We start from the raw sequence: 25,564 nt of genomic DNA on the forward strand, positions 1-25,564 counted from the left end.
AGTTCCTCAAGGATCAATTTTTGGCCCTTTGCTTTTTCTATTATATATTAATGATTTAACCAATACAACACCTTTATTATCATTTGTTTTAATTGCTGATGGCACGAACATCTGCTGTTCACATCCTAATTTAAACACTTTAGTAAATAAACTTAATAATGCGTTACCAAAATTATCTCTATGGTTTCAATGCAATTGTAGAGGTGTCGTGGACGAGTGGATATGTCACCGGACTGTGGATCACACGGCCCGCGTTTCAAGTCCCACCGCGGCACTAACGTCCTTTGGCAAGACATTGATCTACATTTGCCACTCTCCACCTAGATGTTAAATGGGTACCCGGTAGGATGCGAAAGCTAATGTGCTTAGATTAGCAAGTGTGCGCTTGTAAAAAATGATGCACTGGCTGGAATGCTCCCCCGGGAGTGGAGAATGTGCATACATTATGTGCGGGTAAGCCTGAATCCGATGACCGGGGTAATAATATGATTCCAAGGCACTCACGGAAAACAGGAAAAAAATATTATTATTATTATAAGTTATCTCTTAATATAAATGAAACAAATTTCATGTTTTTCAAGCACGTAAATTCTCATGTCATTGACTTTCCTTACAACATAAGTATAGATAATGTCCCTCTCGAAAGAAAGAGAACAACTAAATTTTGGGGTGTCATTATCGATGAAAATCTAAACTGGAATGAACATATACGTCATATCACTATTTCTATTTCTAGGAATCTTGGTTTATTATATAAAATGAAGAAATTAATCCTGTGTTATACGCTTGTTATGCTTTATGATTCATTGATATTACCGTATATAATATATTGCAATTTAGTATGGGTCACCAGCGCCAAAACCAAAATCAACTCTATTTGTTTATTGCAAAAGAAAACCTTTCGTATATGTACTGGTTCACCATATTAATTCCAAACAAGTCCAATATTCTACAAACTGAAAACCTTAACAGTATTCGACATAAATTTGCTACTAAGTGTAATACTGATCATGTTTAAATATTTAAATAATATGCTACCTCTTTCATTTCAAACTTTTACACTATGAATAAAGCTATTCATTCTTACCCTATCCGTAATTCCTCAAATGTTCATCTAGTAAACCCGAAATTACTTATTGCCCATAGATCCATAAGACACCATGATCCCGACCTAATGGAACTCTCTCCAAGAATCTTGTTGCTCCCTCTACTCATTTAAGGCCGAAGTTAAAACGATGTTATTATCAGCTCTAGAATACTCAAGGTAGAATTTCTGTGTCAACTCTTCATTCTTATCATGTCATCTCTTCTTTCATTTGAATCATTATCACCATCGCCATCGTCATCATCATTATCATCATCATCATCATCACCATCATCATCTTCATCATCATCATCATTCTCATCTGCATCATCATCATCGAAATTTGTATTTTCAATTACCTATCCGTTACTGCTAAATAAATGTGTTAATATATTTCATGAGTTTTGTCTGGGGCTGTCGTATTATCAAGCAATCTGTTTACAATGACAGTCCTTCTTCCGCAAATAATGTTATAATGATTTATAATGTTTGAGGAAATTTAGTATTTATGACAGTTTATCATTTCGTTTTTGAAAATAACAATTTATATATATGTATTTGCTTATCTATGATTCATTGTCAAAAAAATACTTATTGTACTTTATATTATTATTGTTATCGAAAAACTGTATGTTTATATGAATGCAGAAGAAAATAAAATAAAATCAAAATCAAAATCAAAAGAACGATTACATGAACTTACTTTCTCGTACATGTAGTTGTGAAATCAAGTTGCAATGACTTTCCTTCCTTTTTCTTGATGTTCCTGTACCTCTTCGAAGAGTCTTAAAATGTTGAACCATCTATACATTGAGCAATGTTTTCTGTTGTATTGCATATACAATAAATTCTGCGACAGCTTCTGATATATTTATCCTACTACTACTATTACTACTACTATTACTACTACTACTACTGCCACTGAAACGTATGTCTCCGCATAGTCTCATTGGACAACGCCCCCTATCGTCAGAGTCCAGCAGCCTAACATGTTAGCCTACTGACTTTTACCAAAACAAATCGTTAAAAATTCATTTTGTGTTTAAACGACAAGCACATCCACCCCGACGTACGTTGACACTAGCTCTTTCATTGGAACCCTCATGTCCCATTGACTTTTGAAATTTCATCCACCGTAATTTGGTCAAAATAGGTCGCTAGCTCGCCATTGTCTATGTAACACATGTGAAACAAGTCGAACTTTGGACACAATTTGACACACGATTGTGAGGTTATAGGTCAAGCACACGAAGGATAACAAACATGAATTATCATAGATCAGTTCTGATCGGTTTATTATGTCCATTTCAGCCAATCCCCCACCGTAATTTGTCCATTTAGTATAGGCAAGCATTTTGCCGAGGTAAGCAAAAACATGAACATTCATGATCGCCATGGACTATTCGATTATTTACAGAAGGGTGCAATTGTGCACCACATCAAACTCCTAACTTTAAGTCAAGTATTTCATTGTATCAGATATCAACGATATTTTAAAGATATGGAAAATGTTCTTGTATGTTATATTTAGCAAAGCAATCTCACATACAAATTCCCTACCAAGTGTCGTCTAATCCGCCGAAAGCAGTCTGCTATATACGTCCAGCGAGTGAAAATGAGACAAACGGAGCAATATGCTAATACTACTACGACTACTGCTACTACTACTTCTACTACTACTGCCACTGAAACTAATACCACTACTAGTACTACTTCTACTACTACTTCTTCTACCACTGAAACTACTACTACTAATATACTACTACTACTACTACCAGAGGCGTACGCAGGGGGGGGGGGGTTGGGGTTCAAACCCCCCCCCCCCCCTTTTTGTATTTTTATGTGTGTAAACCCCCCTAAAAAAACCTAAATCCCCCCCCCCCCTTTGGATTTTTTTTTTTTCGTATCATTATTAAAAAAATAAAAATAAAATAAAAAAAATATGCCCACGGCTAACCTAAAAAAGGTGACCCCCCCCCCCCCCCCAACGAAGAAAAATGTCAAATTTTCAAATTTCGAGACCAAAAAAAAAAAAAAAAAAAAGTGTCCGCTTACAACCGCTTGAGACAACCGGAGCAATATGCTACTACTACTACTACTACTACTACCACTGAAACTAATACTACTACTAGTACTACTACTAGTACTACTACTACTACTTCTGCCACTAAAACTAATACTACTAATATACTACTACTACTACTACTACTACTACTGCCACTGAAACTGATACTACTAATATACTACTGCTACTACTACTGCCACTGAAAATACTACTACTACTACTGCTACTACCACTACTACTGCTACATGTACTATTACTATTACCAATAGTTTAATACTATATTGGATTACATTTACAAATCAGTACCCAATTACCACGTAATGCATCTGCAGTAAAATAATAAATTCCCATCTATGAAAAGTGATAGTTTGAAGTCCAGTGAAAGAAGATATTTTAAAGAGATAGAGACATAGCGAGATTCAATGCCGTGGTATGCTTTTATCCTGCATCGATTGATAACAATTAATATTATATTTATAACTATTTCTTAACGATCTTTTCGGGGACATGGTGATTGAAGCATGGCTAATCAATGGGAGCCTGTGAGCGAAAACGTCTGAAACCAAGACTACGTGAGCAGCCTGAGCTTAGTCATCTTCATTTTTGTCAAATTGAATATTAACCGCGACACAAAGGAACAGTTGTCGACGGGAAGATTTTGGGCGATAGCGAGAATTCACACAATAATTTGCCTTTTGCCTGCAACATTTTTTCAATGTATACACACTTCATTGAATGTTGCTATCAAAATTTTAAATGTATGTGAATGCCACAATATGCACTAGTTTGTAGATGGACAATATCAAGCTCGACGCCATCTTGATTAAATCTGAAGCACATATGAGCATTTGATTTTTGTCTTCGTCAATTTTTTTTATTATCGACTTTGTCAACGTGCTTTTGGAATATACATTACGAAAGTTAGAATAGCAGCTTACTTGTATATCGGGTGAGATATATTTTGTATCGTTTGGAGCATGAAAATGTCTGGATTTTAAACACAGAACTGAGATACGAATGTGAAGAAGACGAAGAAGACACGAATGTATGTGAGTAGACTATGTAGTATGTTGTGTGCAGTTGTATGTTAATGTGAGGAAGTGTTAGGCTAACAGGAAAGCCATCAGCATATGTTATTATTACATTCTTTCCCGGGGAAACAAGGTAATGACATTTGCTGATGTTGATAAAGCAAAATGAAGCAGTAGAACTTTTGTTCTATACTTACTGATATGAGTTAAACCTACGTATTAGTCCATTGCCTTATAAAGGGCTAGGTCATAATACGAAATATGATATTAATATCACCTAGCCGTCATAGGCAGGCTCCGATGGGGGGGGGGGCAAACATTCCAGGGGGCTCACCTTTCAGGGGCAGTGGCGTAATCAGCAAAAACTCTTTTTTTGGGGGGGGGGGCAGAAGAAAAATCTTACATGTTACCTGCAGGCCCCGCGGTACTTTTTTCAAAGTTGGGTATTTACGATCAGGTAGAGCGTAGCGAGCATAGCGAGTGGAGCATAAATTGGCGTGGGGTCAAAGGGGATGAGCCAAATGAAGTTCAAGGGGTTTTAGACAAATGCCTCTGTTATCTCACAGATTGTCAACTTACGTATCGATCAGGCATGCGTACCTTTTGTCGTTAAAACGGTACACATTCTTCCTTTACTGAAGAAACCTAATCTTGATTCTGAATTACTAATAAGTAATTATCGTCCAGTTTCTAATCTCCCGTTTTTGTTTAAAATACTTGAGAGGGTAGTGTTTTTTTTAGATTAAATGATTACTGTCTCGATAATGACCTCCTTGACCCATTTCAATCTGCATACCTCCCCCACCACAGTGTAGAAACCCTCCTTGTTAATGTATTTAACTTTATACTCCAGGAGATGGATGCATGGCGGAACTGCTACGGTACTCCTTGATTTGTCTTCCGCCTTCGATACTGTTAACCACACTGTTTTGTCACTCGGTGTTAGAGGTCAAGCCCTGGAATGGTTTAAATCATACCTGTCATGCCATTCTCAAGCTGTCTTGATAAATGACAGCCTTTCAGATTGTGTACCACTTATATACGGAGTTCCGCAAGGTCTGTGGGCGGGCCCACCATGTTTTCGTTATATTTAACCGGTTTGAAGAATATTTTTCATCACCATTCTCTTTCTTATCATGTTTATGCCGATGATATTCAAATATATACTTCTTTCAAACCCAATCAGAGCAATAATGCAGCCAGCGCTATCCACAACATTGAGACTAGTGTACAAGATGTTCATATTTGGCTGCACTCACACTCACTCAAATTAGACAATCTTGTCAAATGCGAATTTGTAATGTATGGTTCTAAGACTCGGTTTAATTTATAGAGAAGATTTCAATCACTTCAAATACTCTTGCTGGACATGAAATTACCTTATCCAATGTATGCCGCAACCTTGGTGTGTTTCTCGACTCGAATATGACAATGTCTACACAAATTCAATATGTCTCAACATCAGTACGTTATCAGTTACGCAATTTAGGTTTTATTCGTATAAGATATGCGCCTATCGCTATTATAAAATCCTCTATTGATAAATAAAAGGAGGTGCGGAATGTTCAGGAAAATTAATTCCTGTTTACTCTCCTTTTCTTTGAATGGAATACCATTTTAACGTGATTTAACTCAGGTTTTAATATTTTTTATTTGTGGTTAGAAAATATAAACCATTTTTACTCCTTTTCTTTTCTCATTGGGGGCGACTGCCCCCCCCCCCCCTCCTCTCTTTCGGCGCCCCTGGTCTCGGGAACCATTTTTACGTGTGAAGATTGGTTTAAATGAAACCAAACCTTCATTCGTAATCACCCATTTGTAAGTACCTGATAGTGATAGAAAGGGCACTGTTTAGACAAAATGAAACTCATTTTCAGTAGAGCGCATTGTCTAGATCACGTGGCCCTTATATGGAAAACCTTGCTTTATTAAAGCCTAGGTGACAACTAAAGTGCTCTCTAAATGTGAAGTGCAAGAGCTTACGATCATTACTGCAGTCATCATAAAATGGTTCCTATCTCAACTATATCTACGTTAGTTGTAATACTCCATCCAAATGAAATCATAAAAACTGAATCATTTTAGTAAATTGAAGACGAGTATCTTTAATTCACTGATTGGCAACTAGTCATTTCCTCACCGACTGTCGGATGTTAAACAGTGATCAAGGTCCTGTTTCATAAAACTTGATATTAATAACAAGTTACAAGCTACTGTTATAAGCTACTGTTATAAGCTAGTGAAATCATGGCATCTGATTGGCTGAGAGCAAATTTATCATAAAATGGTCCCTATCTTAACTAAATCTATGTTAGTTGTAATACTCAAAATCAAAATTATATCATACAAACTGAATAAATCTAGTAAATTGAAGACAGGTATCTTTAACTCACTGGTTGGCAACTAGTCATTTCCTCACCGACTGTCGGATGTTAAACAGTGATCAAGGTCCTGTTTCATAAAACTTGATATCAATAACAATTTACAAGCTACTGTTATAAGCTACTGAAATCATGGAATCTGATTGGCTGAGAGCAAATTTATCATAGAAATTTAGCATTTGTTATTGATAACAAGTTTTATGAAACGGGCCCCAGAACTTCATAGAATCTGTAGATATATTTGTCACGGGAAGGGAAGAGAAAGCGTGAAATTTATGACAAGAGGAATCCCAGAAACCTATGTAGTGTCACAGAATAGATACGTGTTATATCGAGCTTTCACAAACAATTATCGTAGTATCTGACTTGCCTTACATTCCTTTTGTACAAACTATAATAAGGCTTTAACTCATAGCCTGCCATGTGGCTGCATGCACGCTATCGTTATAGTGCTTTGTACATGCGAGCAAACCACTGCTATGGTGCCATGTGCGTGCACACTTTTGTAGTAGCAGTTATTGTTCATGCTCATTGTAGTGTGCTGTGTTCATAGAATCATCGCGTTAATCAGATTATTGCAATATAAACTTGGCTCTGAAGGATTTGGGGCTTGGCCAATGGGGATTAGCCCTGTGGCATGATAAGAGTTAATAAATATCATTTCGCTCGAGGAGATTATAAAACGATACTCTTCTGTCATTCTGAAGAAGAAAAAAAATCATTATAAAAAAGTTACTTCCCCAATAAAGGCGTTGTTAAAAATGTTTCCAGTTTTAATTAACAAATCTTAGATGCATGGCCCTATATAAGTGTTATCAGTGTCTGATGTGGTGTAATATTGAAGTCCAACCAAAATTAGCTTCTAAAATTATCTTGAAGTGCCTCTAAAAAGTAAAAATCGTTAAGTGACCGGTTTTATCATACTCATTTTCCCCAAAAGACTGTAGTGTTATAATAAACGTTACGAAAATTGATTTTGACATTTCAATTTCCAATCATAAATATCTTGATACTCAGACAGGCGATCGGCTTGTAAAAGTCATTGGATTCAAAACCGACCTAACGGTTTATAATTATGATTGCAGCATGCAGCGGTGGTGATCTCGGGGGGGGGGGGCACGTCCCCTCCCCTTCAATTGTTATAGGGGGGTCGTCCCTCCAACCCCCCCCCCCCCTGAAAATTGGAAAAATTGAAGCAACAAAAATGTATAGCAATTACCGACTACAGACTGGAACACAATTGTAGGCTCTGGAGGGCCCAAGAGTGCAGCGTAAAGAATAATACAATTGCAAAGAAAATCACTCGCTCGGACGCTACGCTTCCTCGCATAATAGCGATATCAATATACATGTACATAACAGAGGCCTAGAGTGGAAGAGAAGTCCCATCCATGCCCAAGCTTCCTACCTACTAAAATTTACCTACTAAATATTTACAACCCTTCGGACTGCACACTAAGTACCAGTAAATAAAAAGTGAAGCGTGAAAAAGTATATTGCTTGTTTTTATACAATAGTTTTGCTAAGGAATGTAATTTTTTTAATACAACAAAACTTCAAAAACCGGTGAGGGGTAGTCACTTCCGTCACCTTCGCCCCTCTCGTTCACTATGCTCCCTAGTCCCTTGCATTTCGTCCCCCCAGTCATGGACAAAAATCGCCATCCCTGCCTGGCAGCAGGAGCTAAATCCACGATTTTTTTTAAGAATCTGAGGCAAAGAAACCCAATCTCTTTTAGGGCAAATAAGCATAGCTAAGGGTCCAAACAAAATATAACCTCAAAATAAATACATATTTTCTTCAATGCAAACAAGCATAGCTAAGGTTCCTAACAAAACATTTCTTTTTCTTAAATTAGTTTTATTTGCAATTCACATCGTCACAAAATATAACCTCCAAATAAATACATATTTTTCTTCAATGATACAGAGACATGATTGAATGAAATAACATTCAGTAAGCTTTCAATTATACTATACAGATACCATTCCATTTGTGTTCTTTTGAAATTCAAAACGGTTGAGTTTAAAGGATATTATACGTTCTGTTTTTGCTAACTGTATTAAAGAAAACAGGAAGGATTTAAATAAAGGAACGATGTTTTGACATTTACATGAAGAAAGAAAAAAAGTTGATATCATAGTGTTTAGCAGATAAAAGTGTTCTTTTTCTAATGTTCCAAAGCAAATTTCTATACGTGATAATCTAATGAGTCGGATCTTTTTAGAAATTAGCCAACTGTACGATTCACCCCAGAATCTTGAGAAAAAAAAGGCATTGAAAACATTAATGAATTATTGTTTGTTCATTTAGATTATAAAATGTAAATATATTTTGTTCAAAAATTCCAATTGTATACAAGAAGGAATTTGAGGCAATTTTCCTATGAATAAATTTGAATTGAAAATGTCTTAATTTATCTATTGATGACTTATATATCACATTAAAACGAGACCTCCATATTTCGTCATCTGATAATTGTAGTGAGAGATCATTTTCCTATTTTGATTTGTTGATCTGTTTCTGACAAAGCCATAGTATGACTATGTATAAAAGTAGAGTAACATAATTCAAAAACTTGTTTGTGTTTGAGGAAATTGTTTATTCGATGAGCAAGTGGCTAATTTAATTCATTTTTTCTATAGATTGGCTCCTTATTTCCATTTTCCATTCATTTCGGATAGCAGATAAAAAGGAATTATATACCAGAGGTACATAACCATCATTCTGAACAATAACTTCAACAATTTTAAAATGTTCGTCTCGTGTTAAAATATCAGAAATGTTAATCAAGGATGAATCAAACCATTTTTGAAAACATTTATTTGTTTTCCATCAACTCAAATGTAAAAGTTGAACCACAGAGGTTGATATAGTATTTCCTTAAACTTAACAAGTTGTAGTATCTGTAATATGACCATGAAATTAAAACATCATTCCAAAAGGGCTCAACAATAGTATTTCCTTAAACTTAACAGGTTGTAGTATCTGTAATATGACCATGAAATTAAAACATCATTCCAAAAGGGCTCAACACTAGTATTTCCTTAAACTTAACAGGTTGTAGTATCTGTGATATGACCAGGAAATTAAAACATCGTTCCAAAAGGGCTCAACAATAGTATTTCCTTAAACTTAAAGGTAATACAAAGTTTTGGTATGGGGTCTTTAATATGGTTCAAATGAACATATTGGAAGCAATTACGTTCCGACAATATTCAGTGATCGTCGTCGCGGTTGAAATCGAGTCTGAAGTTATGAAATTGAAAATAATAACTATTTATGTTGTATAGCCCCCTCTCAAGGTCAAGATGTCAATTAAGCTATACAAAAATGTTTCTTGACTAAAATCGACCGATAAGATATTCCCATTTGGAAATTATATATGACAACTACATATTCTGAATTTCTCATGGTCACAGCTACCATTAAACGGCCGTAGGCGCTATTTGAAATTTATCAAAAGTTACCGGGAGCACCGGTAAATTTTTATATTCAATTTTTCTCAAAAGCAGAAGTGTTTTAGGGGCTAAATTTTCTAGTGCTTATATTACATTCACAGGGGCATCCAAATATATCATTTAAGCGCTTAGAGACATATTTTGTGATAAGCGCTATACAAATGTTGTTAATTATTAGTTATTATTATCAAAATTGTATAGAATCACTATCCACCCAGTTTTCAAAATTTCCCAAAACTTTGTATTACCTTTAACAGGGTTGTAGTATCTGTAATATGACCATGAAATTAAAACATCATTCCAAAAGGGCTCAACAATTTGAATTAGAGGTAAGATGATTTTGGCACAAATTCCATAATATAAAGTTTTCCTCGCAAATGCAACGAAGGGACTGTTTGAAATTTCCGTTTCCCGTTATTTTCGTCATCTAAGAATCGTTTCATCCATGGAATTTTTATTGCTCGATTAAAACGTAATAAGGGTTACATGTTAAGACCACCGTAAGTGTAGTCATTGTATAACAAAGAGCGTTTAATTTTATCAATTTTTTTACTCCATCAAAATGTAAACAACAACTGTTGAATTCCGTTAACAAATGTAACTGGAGGGTTGAAGACATAACATAACAGATAGTTCAGTTTAGGAATGACCAATGTTTTTCATACCATAATATTTTCAATTTGTTTAGCCCATGAACTATAATCCTGCTAATACCTGTTGTCATATTGCCATCAATATACTATACATGTTCACTGAAGATTTAAATGTACAGTATTTTTTTCCACTCAAAGTGTGCAGCCTGGATAGAGAAACATATATGTTTAATCGTGCCATACATACGTTTATAATATCTATTACTTCAAACTCGTAATTAAAATTACACCATTGGAAGGGTGTATTAAATCCCCACTGTCCTACTTGTAGCTACTTGCTCCCTCTATATAGAAAACTTCCCCAATCGGTGCCTGTTGGTCCCCCATGATCCTCTTTTGCTTATGTTAGTTGAGAGCTGAGTTAATAAGATAGCCACCTGTCAGTGACCTCGCTGTGTGGTCTAATCCCGTCTGGCCCAATAGTATTTACGGTCTTTAAAGGCACACTGTCCTACTTGTAGCTACTTGCTCCCTCTATATAGAAAACTTCCCAAATCGGTGCCTGTTGGTCCCCCATGATCCTCTTTTTCTTTATGTTAAATGAGAGCTGAGTTAATGAGATAGCCACCTGTCACAGTGACCTCGATGGCTCGCTGTGTGGTCTAATCCCTTCTGGCTGAATTAGTAAAGCCTACCTTTAATATATATTAGGTCAACAAATAGAAAATCCTCAATTTTTATATTCTTTCAAATTTGGAACCTAAAATGACATTATTAGTAGCAATTTGGAAAAACGATAAAACCAACAAATTTGTGTGGCATCCACACTTTTTCCATAGCCTGATATTTTTGCAAAAGTTCAGCAACGATGCCATGCATTACGTAAACATGCCATGGCATATCTTCCTTGAGTCTTTTTCTTTGTTTGTGATTGGCTAGCTCTCTATAATATAGTACAGGTACTCACTATGAACATGACGGACAAAGAAAGCGGACAAAATGTACAGTTCCTCATTCTACCCTCAAAAATTGCTGTGGTATATAAAAGAACATCCCTTCACTGCTATTATGTAAAGATGTGTAGAACAGGTGTCACATGTATATTCACCTGTGCTACTTATTTTTACATAATAGCAGTGAAGGGATGTTCCTTTGTCTACCACAGCAATTGTTGATGGTAGAATGAGGAACTGTATATTTTGTCCGCTTTCTTTGTCCGTTATTTTCATAGTAACTACAGAGTACATACCTCATAGTCTCATTTTTCAGACATTCCGTTACGCAGAATGACCAACAACGGTTTGCACCTGAAAAATAAGCTACGTTCAGACTGATAGCATTAGGGACTTTTAGATTTACACGACGAGAGCGTGGACTGCCGCGTGTGACATTGTGTTAAAGCACTGGGTCGTGCCCGGCAGTGCCTTAAAAGGACGTCACATTACCTTAAAAGGATGTCACACCTGGCGGTCCACGTTCTCGTCGTGTAAATCTAAAAGTCCCTATTAGTAGCTTGTGAGGATTGAAATAGGGTGACTATTGAATGCTCCTGGCATAATACATTTCATTCCAATTTCACCAAAAGGGGCATTCAAAACTTTCTTGAAAAGACGTCGTCTATTATATACCTTGAGCTGATAGAGTACCAAATTGTGACGTCATAATGTAAATTGGTACATTTTTGAGCAATTTTAGTGCAATTATAACTATTTATCAAGAACATAAGGGTATGTTTGGAAAAGGGTGGAAGAAGAGGAGAAGAATAATAAAAAGAAGAAAGTGGAGAAGAAAGAGGAGACATGACCATTTGCCTCAAGAGAACTGGGGCCCATTTCATAAAACTGTTTATCTATAACAAATGCTAAATTTCGATGACAAATTTGCTCTCATCCAATCAGATGCCTTGATTTCAGTAGCCTATAACATTAGCTTGTAACCTGTTATTGATATCAAGTATGCTCTCAGCCAATCAGATGCCATGATTTCAGTAGCTTATAACAGTTATTGATATCAAGTTTGCTCTCAGCCAATCAGATGCCATGATTTCAGTAGCTTATAACAGTAGCTTGTAACCTGTTATTGATAGGGCCCTGAAATGTCTACGACCTTTGACATGGTTATTGTGATAGAGGTTAATTTGATACTGTCTATGTTTGTTATCTAAATCTATTATACAGAAAGAAGAAACAGGTTTGGTTGTCTAACGAGGGAGAGTTGTGATCATGAATACGTTGTACAAGTTGTTGTTGACGATTACGCTAGCCTTGCTTATCAGCATTTTCATCGTATTTGAACGACAAATATCTCCTCGGTATACCCAGCCCATGAAGTCATCCAAGAAAGACTCGACTCGCCTGAGAATCTCTGCCAAAGAACAAAGGTAATTGACCTTTCTCTTATTTCGCCAATCCTTTTTTCTTTCTATCTATCAGAACTATATTGATATACAATGACATATCTAGGAAGTGATCACTATATAAACACACCCCACCCCCCCCCCCTCCCTCTCACCTGCAAAACTTAATCTCCGTCCTGCCGTGAATAGACTAAGATTTGCTGGAAAAACTGGCGAAATAGTGAGAGAGGGAGAAGGAGAGACGGAGACAGAGAGAGAGAGAGAGAAAGAGAAATAGAGAGAGAGAGCTATTCATGTAATGGACTGTTCATATTGTAAAGAACAATAGTCTGTTTCCTATAAATAAGTCTAATATAAGTATTTCGTTTCCTTGGATCAAACTACACATTTCGAGCTTTAATTTTTTTTTGTTTCTTAAACTTCGTTATCCATTGTAAATGAACGTGGTGTTACACGAAGAGCAACTTTTTGCTGATTTATTAATTGGTTGGTCCTTCTGCTAAAGGAATGGTATGTTTTCACCACTTTTTCTATTTTTACCTAGATGGAAACAAAACGAGTTGAGGAAGCTATCATATCTTATACAGCAGAGACTCCATTTTCTACAGGTATAGTAACAAGATGGAGTTAGGTAAATTTTTCTCCAGAATGCTTTGAAGATACATGTTTTGTTTATGTTAGAGAAGATGTCATCAGGAAACTTGTCAACGAAAAACATGACCGCATAGAAGGCAATTTCAACAGCGAATTTGATATGTTTAAACGATACAATGCCTTTATCCAAACATGATTTCTAACGGAGGCCAATACAATAGGCTATTGACAAAGAATTTTGTTAAAGCCCCACTGTCCTACCTGTAGCTACTTGCTCCCTCTAGATAGAAAAAAGGCCTAATCGGTGACCATTGGTCCCCCATGATCATCTTCTTTTTTTTAGTTAATTGAGAGCTGAGTTGATGAGATAGCCACCTGTCTTGACCATGCTGTGTAGTCTAATTCCTCCTGGCCAAACTATAGTACAGTCGGCCCTTAAAAGTCGTTGCGATCTTGTTCAAACTCAATCAATTTTTGGTGTTTTTTTACGTCCTTCTCAATAGGGACTTTTAGATTTGCACGACGGAGAACTGCCCTTTTAAGGCAATGTGACGTCACTGCCAGTGCCTTAAAAGGACGTCACATTGCCTTAAAAGGTCAGTCCACGTTCTCCGTTGTGCAAATCTAAAAGTCCCTATTTTGTTTCACCAGAACCCTCCAGATTGCAGAAAAGCCAAGAAGATTTTATGCACCTTTAAAAAGACAAGCGGGTTCGGTAGCAAGGTACACCATTTGTCGTTCTGCATGTTGATGGCGTACGGGAGTGGGAGGACCCTTATTCTTGAGTCCGGCGAGGGATGGGCCTACTTTAAGGAGGGATGGGACAAGTGCTTCCGCCCTTTCAGTGAGACTTGCCTTCATGGAACAGGCGAGACTACAGCTTTCAACAAGTGGCCAAGTAGGTGTCTTTGAATGGGACAGTTCTTTCGTCCTGATAATAATGATGATGATGATGATGATCGATATAACTATAATTAGCTAGCTATCGTCGCTTAATTTGTCAATGACGTTCATTTCTATGTTGATTTTGTTCTAACATGTTTTGAGTAAAATGCCGGATTTAACGTACGTAATGTACGTAAGTTCGACCTACCGTCCCCATGTAGCTAGCATGTAGCTAGCCTCTTGTCGATGGCCCTAGCGCTGTTGAAGTCCGTAAATTCTGGCTCGCTTAAATCGCTCGCAAGAATTTACATATTCCAACAGCACTAGGGCCATGGACAAGATGCTAGCATGTAGCAGGCTCTAGCATGGGCTGGGCCAAGGCTGTGGGGATGATCATCGTACAGTCTTGATGTAGAATCCAAGTCTAAGGTGTTTTACATGTTGTTGGCACTAAGTTAGGCCTACTCTATCATAGAGTAAATCAAATCAGTGACTAACAATATCTATCTTCCCTGTGTTAGCTCTAATTTAGCTTCAGTTTGACAGTTTTATCTTTGCCAGAAAGTGTTGCTAAGGCTGTCATAAGTAAGCGCGATCACTCTTAGCCGTAATAGCGATCTTAATGATAGCATTAATCCCAAATGCCTGAATGAATCATTTCCTAAAAGTGATATTGCTCTTAGGAGTGATATTGAGCCTAAGAGCAATTTAATCTCATTTTGGGATCGATTTTAGCCGTTAGTGAATCATCCCCCTGGTCTACAACTTGCATAAATTGGGACTTTTAGATGTGCACGCCGACATATTAGACTGCTACGTGTGACGTCCTTCTAAGGCAATGCGACATCCTTTTAAGGCACTGCTAGTGCCTTAAAAGGATGTCACACGTAGCAGTCCACTATGTCGAGGTGCAAATCTAAAAGTCCATATTTCCACAATCATACATCTGCAACTTACAATGATAAGTTCGAAAAACCGTCATGATATGAAGTCCAAGAAAATCGAGTTTGCAGACAGGTAATATGATCGATGATTGTGAAAAATAAAAAACATAATTGAAAATTATTCAACATGTAGTAGAAATTGGTACAAATATATCAATTGAATGCATTTCTTTTGTTTTCATCTACAGTTCCTGATGGAAATGAAAGCATTCAAGTGGTGGAGCTCCCCCTCATAGTAAAATTTATGGAAACTAACGAAAAGCCAGTTTTCTTGCCCTGGGCTGTTCCAGAAGACATCTCGGAGAGACTGAGGAGAGTCCACAGTAAACCCCACATCTGGTGGATAGGACAGATCATCACCTACATTCTGAAACCTCAGCCTCAAACCCAATCATTGATTGACAATAAGACAACTGCCTTGGGATTCGCACATCCGATCGTTGGGTAAGACGAATGTTAAGGTCCTAAAGATAAGCTTAATTTCTGGTAATGATAGAAAATAAATTATCACATAATCCAACAAAACTTACTGAACGTTCAATGGCACTAATGTCCTTTGGCCAGACATTAATCTCCATTTGCCATACTCTACCCAGGTGAGGTAAATGGGTACCCGGTAGGAGGAAATTCCTTGACTGCTTGAGCACCTTTTAATGGTAGCTCGGTTAAAGCCGGGGTATTAATATGATTGGAGGGCCCTCAGAGAGAACAGTATAAATATTGATGAGAAATATTATTATCATTATTATAATATTACAAATAAATGACTTGTACCAAACGAATTTATTTTGGAAAAAATGTATAGGGGCTGAGTAATGAGCATAGAAAGATAAGGAAATCAAGGTGGTGGCCGGCACCATGTGTTTTTGTGCGTATGTTTTTATTTCACTGGTTCAAACAACCAACTTACTGTGAGGTAAATAATCATTCACGCAGAGCTGCAAGGCTCTCTGTCCAAGTTTTAAGGAGAGAAACAAAAGTGGGGTCCTGTTACCCCACCTGATTTACATTGGTTCCTGTTTTATAGTGGTGGCTCTGTCCACGTTTTAACGAGAGGAACGAAAATGGGGTCTTGATACCCCACCTGATTTAAATAGGTTCCTGTGTTATAGTGATGGGGTATAGTTTTAACGGGCGCTTTTCGTAATGAAAAAATATTTATAATTCTTCATAATGCCTACACATGGAAGCAGGGGCGGCGGAGCGACCTCCAAAGCGAGAGGGGGCACCAACATATAATGGCACATTCTAGAGAGAAAAAAGGGCTCCTACAAAGGGATATCTCAAATAGAAAAATGTATACTTTTTTAGACATTGGTACAAACACCTATATTATTTGTGATTACATTATCCAATGTGTCATATTTTATCCAACATGTTGTTACAATGTCCATGCATACCAGCTTCGTACCGGGTTCTCGCCGGGTTATGGGAAAAGAGAAACTACGGAAAGAAAACAAAGAAAGAAAGAAACAGATTTTTTGTAAAGGAAGAACAAAACTGCAAGAAAAAGAAAAAGAATTAAATAAAAGGAAGACGAATCCAAAAAGAAAAAGGAGAAAGATATCATTAATACTATGTCTTAAATTCCTTTTTCTTTTATCTACCTCTTGCTTTTTTTAATTACCATTTTCTTTTTGTCTTTCCTTTCTCTTTTTCTTCTATCTTTCTATATCTCTCTCTCTCTCTTATTTTGTTCTCTTCTAATCTTCAATTTTCTCTTCAGTTTCTTCCCTTTTTTAAAGAGGGGGAAGGGGGTACATGGCAATTCATTATTTGAAGGTTTACACACATTTCCGTGGGTTATATGCAGCACCCACTAAACAATTCCATCTAGGGTTGCTGCAGGAGCCCCAAAACCTTTTGATCCAAGGCCTGATGTGAAACAAAAACATGGAAACTGGAAGAGAAATTGTGATGAAATAGGGAACCTAAAATATGATTTTTTTTTTGACAAATCGATCAATCAATATCAACCATCTACTTTTTTTTTCATGCAAAACAGACAATCACACTGTGCCACATTGTATGTACCTCAGCACAATTAAGTTGTATGATCAAATGCAAGTTAACATTTAATATTTCTTTAATCTTAAGTATGTTGAATATTAATTCAAATTATTTGTATGCGCCTTGAGCATCTTTAAAGATTGATATGTTGCGCTTGATAAATATTGTTATTATTATATTATTATTATTACTATTTCATTCAATTATTAGTTCATGATTTGATCAGAGGCAGCGCTCCAAGGGGAAGGTCAGGTCCCAATTTTTTCCAAAAATGCTCCTTTTGTCATAATACAATAATAAGATAAGTGTTCCCTTTTCCTCTGATAATTTCCCTATTAAAATCTGAGAGGTGCCTCTTATCCTTTGACAATTTCCCATTTTTTCCTTTTCATTAGAGCATTTTTCCATTTTGGTTGAGTACCTCTTTTTACTTTTACTTCTACCCGTGCTCCTATTTTGTTCCAATAAGTGCCTCTTTCTCTTTGATAAGTGCCCACTTTTTGCTTTCTCTATAACATGTGTGTTAATCAAGGCCACTAAAAGCACAATTTTCTGTAATTACCTAAAGGTTTACTCGCTACGCTTGCTCGCATTTATAGTTGATATATTTATTTTACCTAATGAGATTGTGCTTTGAACCCCCTTAGGATTATTTTTTCTCTATATAAGATGTAATTTTTCACACTGCCACCTCACAATTATTAATTTGTTTTTCTCGGTCGCTTCGCTCCCTTGGAAAATAATAATCAAAACATCAGACTCAACTGCTAATATGATGCTGAAACAGTTTCCTGGACAATTGAAGAGAGAACCAAATATGGAAATCATCCCTGAAAATGGAATCAAAATGTAGGGGTATACAAAATGTATGAAACGATTTTTTTTTTTGCATTCAGGTTTCCCTTTGAAGGTGCCCCTTTTTCAAGCAAGTGCCCCTTTGTTGTTGGTGCCCCCTTCCCCACTTTGGAAGACGTCCAGCCCCTCTAGTTTATAGTGATTAGTTATATGTACTCGGCGAAACATTGCTGCAGCTATCGCTAGTTAGCTCGAGCGAGCAGCATACATCAGTTCTAGGACAATTCTCCCCCCCCCCCCCCCCAAAAAAAAAAAAAAAAAAATTACCAGCGGGAGAATTACCCCAAAGGACAATCCCCCCCCCCAAAAAAAAATAATAATAATAATAATAATAATAATAAAAAATTTAAAAAAATAAATTAAAAAAATAAATAAATAAATAAATAAATAAATAAAAAATAAATAAATAAATAAATAAATAAAAATGATAATAATAATAATAGTAGTTGTTATAATAATAATAATAATAATAATAAATAAATAAATAAATAAATAAAAATATCCCCGAGGGCCCGTGGACACTACCCCCTCCCCCCTCCCCCCCCCCCCGGGAAAATACCCAGCAGGACTCCCAACCACCCCCCCTTCCTCTTGGATTATTATCCCCCGAGAACAATTACTCGCTTGGTCAATCACCCCCGCCCCCCTTCCCCCCCCCCCCCTCCCCCTTAGACAATTACTCCCCGAAAAAATTCTACTTTAAAGACCAACTTATTATCAGGGTAGACTTCCTCATTTGAAAAGGGGGCGGAGAATTTTCATGGGGGTGTCCAGGGGGGTGTCCAGGGTGGCTGTCCTTGGTTGTCCTCGTAGGGAGGGGGATGTACTAAGCGTTAAACTCCAGACCTGCGTCCACCGATGGGCCAGCCGAGTCAACCCACCGGTTGTAATAGTTATATCCCATACGTAACTCCGCCAAGCGCATATCATTTACTACTGATGGGAAGTTGGGAACACAATTTGTAATTTAAGTGTAGCATTAATTAAGAGTTGTTATAAAATGAAGTGTATTTTAAGCTTAACCAGTTACAACAACAAAAAAAGAGCTGAGGGGTGGAGTTCATTCGAGCATCTAATTCACTGTTGATTTGTTTTGTTTTTTAAATTATATTTTTCCCTCAAATAAAAGCATTCATGTCAGGCGTACAGATAAACTCGTTAGGGAAGCCACATATCATGGTATTGAGGAGTACATGGATCATGTAAAAAAATACTACCAGGAATTGGAGAAGAGAAAAGCAGTGTCCGTCAGGAGAGTCTTCTTAGCAACAGACGAGGTCGGTCTGCTCTACGAAGCCCAGAATAAGTGAGTTGAGGACAGTCATTGTGGCTTAAATCCATAATGTAAAAGCATTACCGCAAAATTGAGCTCATAAATGTACCTAAACTTCTAAATTTTAACTAGATGAACAAATTAAGATTTCTTTCATTCTTTAACCCTACATTATGAATTGCAGTTTGATCAAGAAAAATATATAGTTATTACAAATAAAATTAAATTACACGAGGTTATTAAGTCATATTAAATGAAGCTTATACCTTAGTCTAAATTCCTTTTTTTTTAAATCCGGTTTCGGTTTAAAATTTAGGTAATTATTAGAGACTAGAGACGCACACAATTCTGTAAAAAATTACTTTCGCATCCTATGTGGTCTACGGTTTGGTTGTATTTTCCGTATAAAAATTCAAATACATACGAGAATACAATTTACAAATATAATACAAATCAAGAATTAAAAACGGCTGGAATGCTCTCTTCAGAGCCATTATTAAAATGGCTCATGATTTAATATTTAGGTAATTATTCTAGCTCCAAGTTATAATTTCCATTACAATTTAACATTTGTTATTTGATAGTTTTCCTAATTATATGTACGTGACAGACATTACGATATCCCAGTCAATATGTCATTTTTAATTCATGTGGAAACTAAGTTGTAATTTAATCTAATATAAATCTAAATTTATTTCGAGCCTGAAACATAAAACGATGTCTTGAGGCCTTTATAGATATAAAAACATTATAAATAATTTCTCATCGGTCATATGATTCAGGCTTGATCGCACATAACGTATGAACCCATGTCTGTATTCAAATTCTCCACTCTCCTGCAAGCATTGTAGCCAGGAACCTTTTTAGAGACGCACACAATTCTCTAAAAATTAATTTCGCATCATTTGTGGTCTACGTTATGGTTTAGTTTGGTTTGGTTATATTTTCCGTATAAAAATTCAAATACATACAAGAATACAATTTACAAATATAATACAAATCAAGAATTAAAAACGGCTGGAATGCTATATTCAGAGCCATTATTAAAATGGCTCTGTTCTTTCTAGAGGTACATATATCTGAGAGGAAAGAAGTAATGTAGGAAAAAAAGTACATTGCTTTAATAAGTGTTTACGTTATTGTAAATGAATTTGGAAATTATCTTTTACGTCTTTTAAAGCCCGTCTGTACTAGTTTGGCCAGGAGAGATTAGACCACTCAGCGGGGTCACTGACATGTGGCTATCTCATCAACTCAGCTCTCAATTGACATAAGAAAAAGAGGATCATGGGGGACCAACATGCACTGATTAGGCATTGTTTTATATATAGAGGGAGCAAGTAGCTACAAGTAGTACGGTGGGGCTTTAAGGAAATAATTGTGACAATATAAATTATTGATCTTAGATCATGTTTTCTATCTTCTCCGAACTTTATTGATCAATCTAAACATTCATAGAGATTGATCAATACAATTCTACGAAGATATAAAATTATATAGGCCTATATATAAATCACATCAACACAATTAAGCATTTAATAGAGTTGCTTGCCCGGGCTCGATCCTACGACCTTCGCATCTCGACTGTCTAAGGGTATGTTTATGCTCAACTTTTTCTAGCCAGAATCAGGCATCTGTTACGCGTTTAGCTCAAAACACGGTTGCGTCCTTTCTCATTTTTGTAGAATCATCGAAAAACGGCGATCACGATCGCCGATCGTAAACTCACAAAAAGGTGCGTTTACGATTGGCGATGCTGCAAATTCGGCGATTCTGGGAAGCTTAAACGCACAATGATTTGTAAACGCGTTTAAATAGGGTCAACACACTGACCTCTAGTGGGTCTACGTAGCATGCGCAGTGCAGGTTTGCGAATCCAGCTGCAAGGCCACCTTGCCAGATTTGCCTGGAGGAGCCAGAGAAGTGAGCATAAACAGTACACCGTGGAACTGCGATTACGATGAGCGTTTCAGATCGCTCATTCTACCTTCAAAATCAAGCATAAACGCATCCTTAACCACTCGACTACGACAACGCTGCGAAGTTATTCGAAACATTACTTTATTTTTCATGTGTTTTATTCTTTGACAGATACCCTGATTATTTGTTTGTGAGTGACAATAATATATCTCAGTCAGCCAATGTATCATTACGACGGTCAGAGGAATCTTTGATGGGTATCATCGTAGACCTTCATCTTCTGGCTCGCTCGGATTTTCTTGTTTGCACTTGCTCTTCGAATGTATGTATTTCTTAATTTTCGGCAATTTTCTTTTTCAAGTTATTTATCATTGTTATATTCATTCTTTTATCAACTCATTTATCTACTTTTGCATTAAATGGTACACAAGAAAAGGCCGATAGAATTGCCGATGAAAAGAAGAGAAATAGGCGATAGCAGCAGAAATACTCTTTCTAAAGGTGCGATACCGATGAAACGGCCACTGTGAACGGCAGGGGCGGCGATTCCTTTTCATGACCGGAGGGACGACATGCGGGATCTTGTACAATATTTCTACTAAATTTTAAAGGAGTTTACGCGAGGGAGCGTAGTGACCTAGCGAGAAGATTTTTTGCATTTTTAAGTGTATTGCAGTCTTTAGTCAGTATAAAGTACAGTCACAAAGGTTCGTACGAACAATGCGTTCGTATAAATTTCACTTTTTTCCATTGTCTTTCCGAATTTCCATTGGCTGAAAATCATTCGTATGGCGTTCGTAGCAGTTCGTAATGGCATTTGTGACCGAGGCTTTAGCTAAATAATTTGTTGGCACTTTGCAAATTTTCCGGGGGGGGGACCATCCCCCCTAACAAAAAATGAGGGGGGGCGTGTTATTCCATACCACTAATGCGTCGCAGAGGATATTTCGACGCTTTGAGAGGGAACTTTTTTTCTCGCGCCATGCTCAAAATTAAGAAACTCTGATCGTGCAGCTCGCCGGTATATGCATGTGATGTGCGTTAGCTGCACATAATACTACTAGGCCGATAGAGCTCTGGGAAAGTTTAATTGAAGTTATACTGCTATCATTTTCTCCCTTATCTCTCTCATTTAAAATACTAATGAACAAGTGGCCCTACCGCAAGGGAATGTAATATGTACAACCAGGCGCGGATTCACAAGGGGGAGGCTTGACGGCTCCGCCCCCCCCCAAACAAAAAATTAAAAATTAAAAATAAAAAAAATATTGAAAAAATGAAAAGAAAAAATTCTCACGAATTGGGCCAACAACAAAAAACAGTGCTCTTACTCCCCCCCCCCCCCGCACATTCACCTGCTGGCTCAGTCGCCGCTAATTATTTGCTCAAAAATTGGACCAAGAAGGTGCCCTCACGCCCCCCCCCCCTCTTTTTTATGACGTTTCTTTATACGATTTGTATTACTATGTTTTCTTTCCTTTGGGGGATCGCGTGTGAGTTTCCGAACAATAACAACTGACTGTTAGTGATCTGTGCGCATGAAATTATGTATGATATTCTATGTGTCTCCATTTACATAGTATTTAAGCGAGAATATTGGTCAAAAACTAAACGTGATAGTTTGTTTTAGTCATCACGGTATTAAACCGATCTCTGTTGAATTACATTAATTGTATAAAACCTAGTAAAATTATTGTGGTTGTTTTTGGATTCAGCCTTGCCGTTTTAGACCTGATGGAGCATTTCCCATCTTAAATTAATTCGTACTAAGTATTGTCGACAATTTCAATAACGCAACGTGTAGTGTCGTACTACACGCGTGCATTATATAGTAATTGTGTCCTTTACTAAAACAGCGCTCCATTTAGTAATGAGAATAGGCATTTTGAAATCTTTATTTTGTTCTGTGTACGATATTACGACTAGAAAAGCTTCTGTCCGTTTTTTATTTTTTATTCTTCGGAAACTCACGAGCAAAATGAATTATTTTCTTCTTTTGAAAAGAAATTGTCAAGTTCTTACACGCGGAAATGCCCTTTGCAAAAAAAAGGGCTAATTATATGAGGAATCTAAAAATTCGCATTTTCTTTGCAGATATGTCGACTGGCTTACGAGATGATGCAGCATTCCAATCTAGATGCCTCCAAAAAACTCCACTGCGTTGACAGACGATATTACTGGCATGGGGAAAATATCAAACTCAAAACAGCAAAGATGCCTGTGTATGAAGGGGCTGAGAACTTTCACTTGCATGGTGTGTGACGCCTGATAAGCTGCCTAGCTTATTCCACAAGCTCTCTTTGATAGTTATTATTTGTTCGGCGTGATGGTGAACTAAGCGAACGTTAACAATCTCTTCTTTAAGTTACCAGAATCCAGCGCGATAATAATAATTACAGTGCTTATATAGCGCATAACACTTACTTTGTCAGAAGTCTCTAAGCACTCTACAATAATGCAGCATAATTACCCTGGCTTGAGCAGTGCAGCTGTTACGCGCGCTGCGTTTCGATACTTTCTGACAGATTTCTCCATTTGATTTTCCTACATTTGAAGGTGCAACATTTTCAGCCGCTGATAAAAAGTCGCTGTATGCAGCCTAGCTTTGAACATACATTGTACGTGTAATGTTACATGGATTCATGTTCCCTCAGCCTCGACCTCTATATGACCTCATCTTATATTGTCGGAGACTCTGAGGCCCGAATTCACAAAGGAGGTTTGTCGACAAACCGAGGTTTGTGTACGTCATAATCGTTTTGACGCGTTTTTTTTTTTACAAACCTGGTGTGTAAAACCTGAGTGCGGGCATATGATTGAAACCTAATCTTGGTTTATAACAGGAGACACTGTGTCGTGATTACCACATTTTGGCTGATATAAAAATTACTCTACCAAATTCTTTAAAAATCGTGATTCTAGGGTAAAAAAAGGGTCGATTAAACGCACCCTCAGGCGCGTACGCAGGGGGTGTTTTGGGGTTAAACCCCCCCCCCCCCCCCCCTTGAAAAAATCCTGCGTACGCCCCTGCGCACCCTTAAGCAGGGCTCCCACTTAGCCAAGTTGGAGCCTCGAGTTGTGGCGAGCTGGCGCGATCTTATGGCAAGCAGTTTTATCATTAAAACATATTTCTTGATATCAAGAATTTAATTCTTGATATCACGAAATCGAATTCTTGATATCATGAAATCGAATTCTTGATATCAAGAATTACCATTGCTTTACAATTTGAAAATCGTGCCGGGAAATATTTCGCTCAGTGGGGGGAGGGGGGGGGGAGGGGAGGGGGGAGTAGTGAGCACTAATTTTGATTTTTTTTTTACCTTGAAAATTCGCCCCCCCCCCCCCCCCCCCTTGAAAGGGGGAAGGCATCTCAAAAGGCATCTCAGGGGTTTTATACATTCAATTATAGTCAGATGAGCATAATTTATACCTTATTTGTGACACTGGCAGGTCACGAATTGGCGTGGGGTCCAGGGGGCGGAGCCACCAGAAGCTCCGGGGTTTAAGTAATTTTATAACGGTCAGACAAGCATGCAGGGATCCGCCTTAGGGCCCCAGGTGTTTTAGAGGGGAGGAGCCCCGGAAACTTAGGGGTTTTAGGCATTTAATTACGGTCAGATGAACATATTTTGATACCTCATTTGTGACACTGGCATAACACTAAATAGCGTGAGGTCCAGAGGGCCGATACCCCAGAGGGTTTTAAGCATTAAATTACCGTCAGGTTAGCAGCCAGCCGTCCGCCTTAGGGCCCTAGGTGGGGTCCAGGGGGCAGAGCCACCAGAAGTCAAGGGGTTTTAGGCATTTATTTACGGTCAGATGAGCATATTTTGATACCTTTTATTTCCTTCTCTTTTTTATTCCTTCTTTTTTTTCCTCCCCCCCCCCTTTTTCCCCCTCCCCCCCCCCCTTTTTCCCCTTTTTTGTCAGGGGGGGGGGGCACCTGGATCCGCCACTGATTGCAAACCTCATGTTCTTGATAAAGCTGTGGAAGATATTCTAGGTTATGATCAATTGTGAGTGTATCTTGATGAAAACGGTTTCATGTATAATATTCACTATGAATATGACTGACAAAGAAAGCGGACAAAATATTCAGTTCCTCAGGT

At 37.4% G+C, this 25,564-nt stretch overlaps 1 protein-coding gene across 2 annotated transcripts; it reads left to right on the forward strand.

Annotated features, from left to right (window-relative positions):
• Positions 1-3,905: 3,905 nt before the first annotated feature.
• LOC100889005 (alpha-(1,6)-fucosyltransferase) lies at positions 3,906-24,379 on the forward strand. 2 transcript variants are annotated; one of them, XM_030992781.1, is made up of 8 exons: positions 3,906-4,198; positions 12,793-12,995; positions 13,516-13,579; positions 14,217-14,463; positions 15,583-15,838; positions 19,389-19,565; positions 21,624-21,774; positions 23,547-24,379. In XM_030992781.1, exons 2-8 carry the CDS (start codon positions 12,838-12,840, stop codon positions 23,712-23,714), a joined length of 1,221 nt encoding a protein of 406 aa, XP_030848641.1. In that variant the 5' UTR covers positions 3,906-4,198; positions 12,793-12,837; the 3' UTR covers positions 23,715-24,379. The 2 variants fall into 2 exon arrangements, with proteins under 2 accessions (XP_030848641.1, XP_030848642.1); XM_030992782.1 differs by having other exon boundaries at positions 3,906-4,098.
• Positions 24,380-25,564: the final 1,185 nt, after the last annotated feature.

This window comes from Strongylocentrotus purpuratus, unplaced genomic scaffold (genome assembly GCF_000002235.5).
Source record: "Strongylocentrotus purpuratus isolate Spur 01 unplaced genomic scaffold, Spur_5.0 spur5_scaffold_20, whole genome shotgun sequence".
Lineage (NCBI taxonomy): Eukaryota > Metazoa > Echinodermata > Echinoidea > Camarodonta > Strongylocentrotidae > Strongylocentrotus > Strongylocentrotus purpuratus.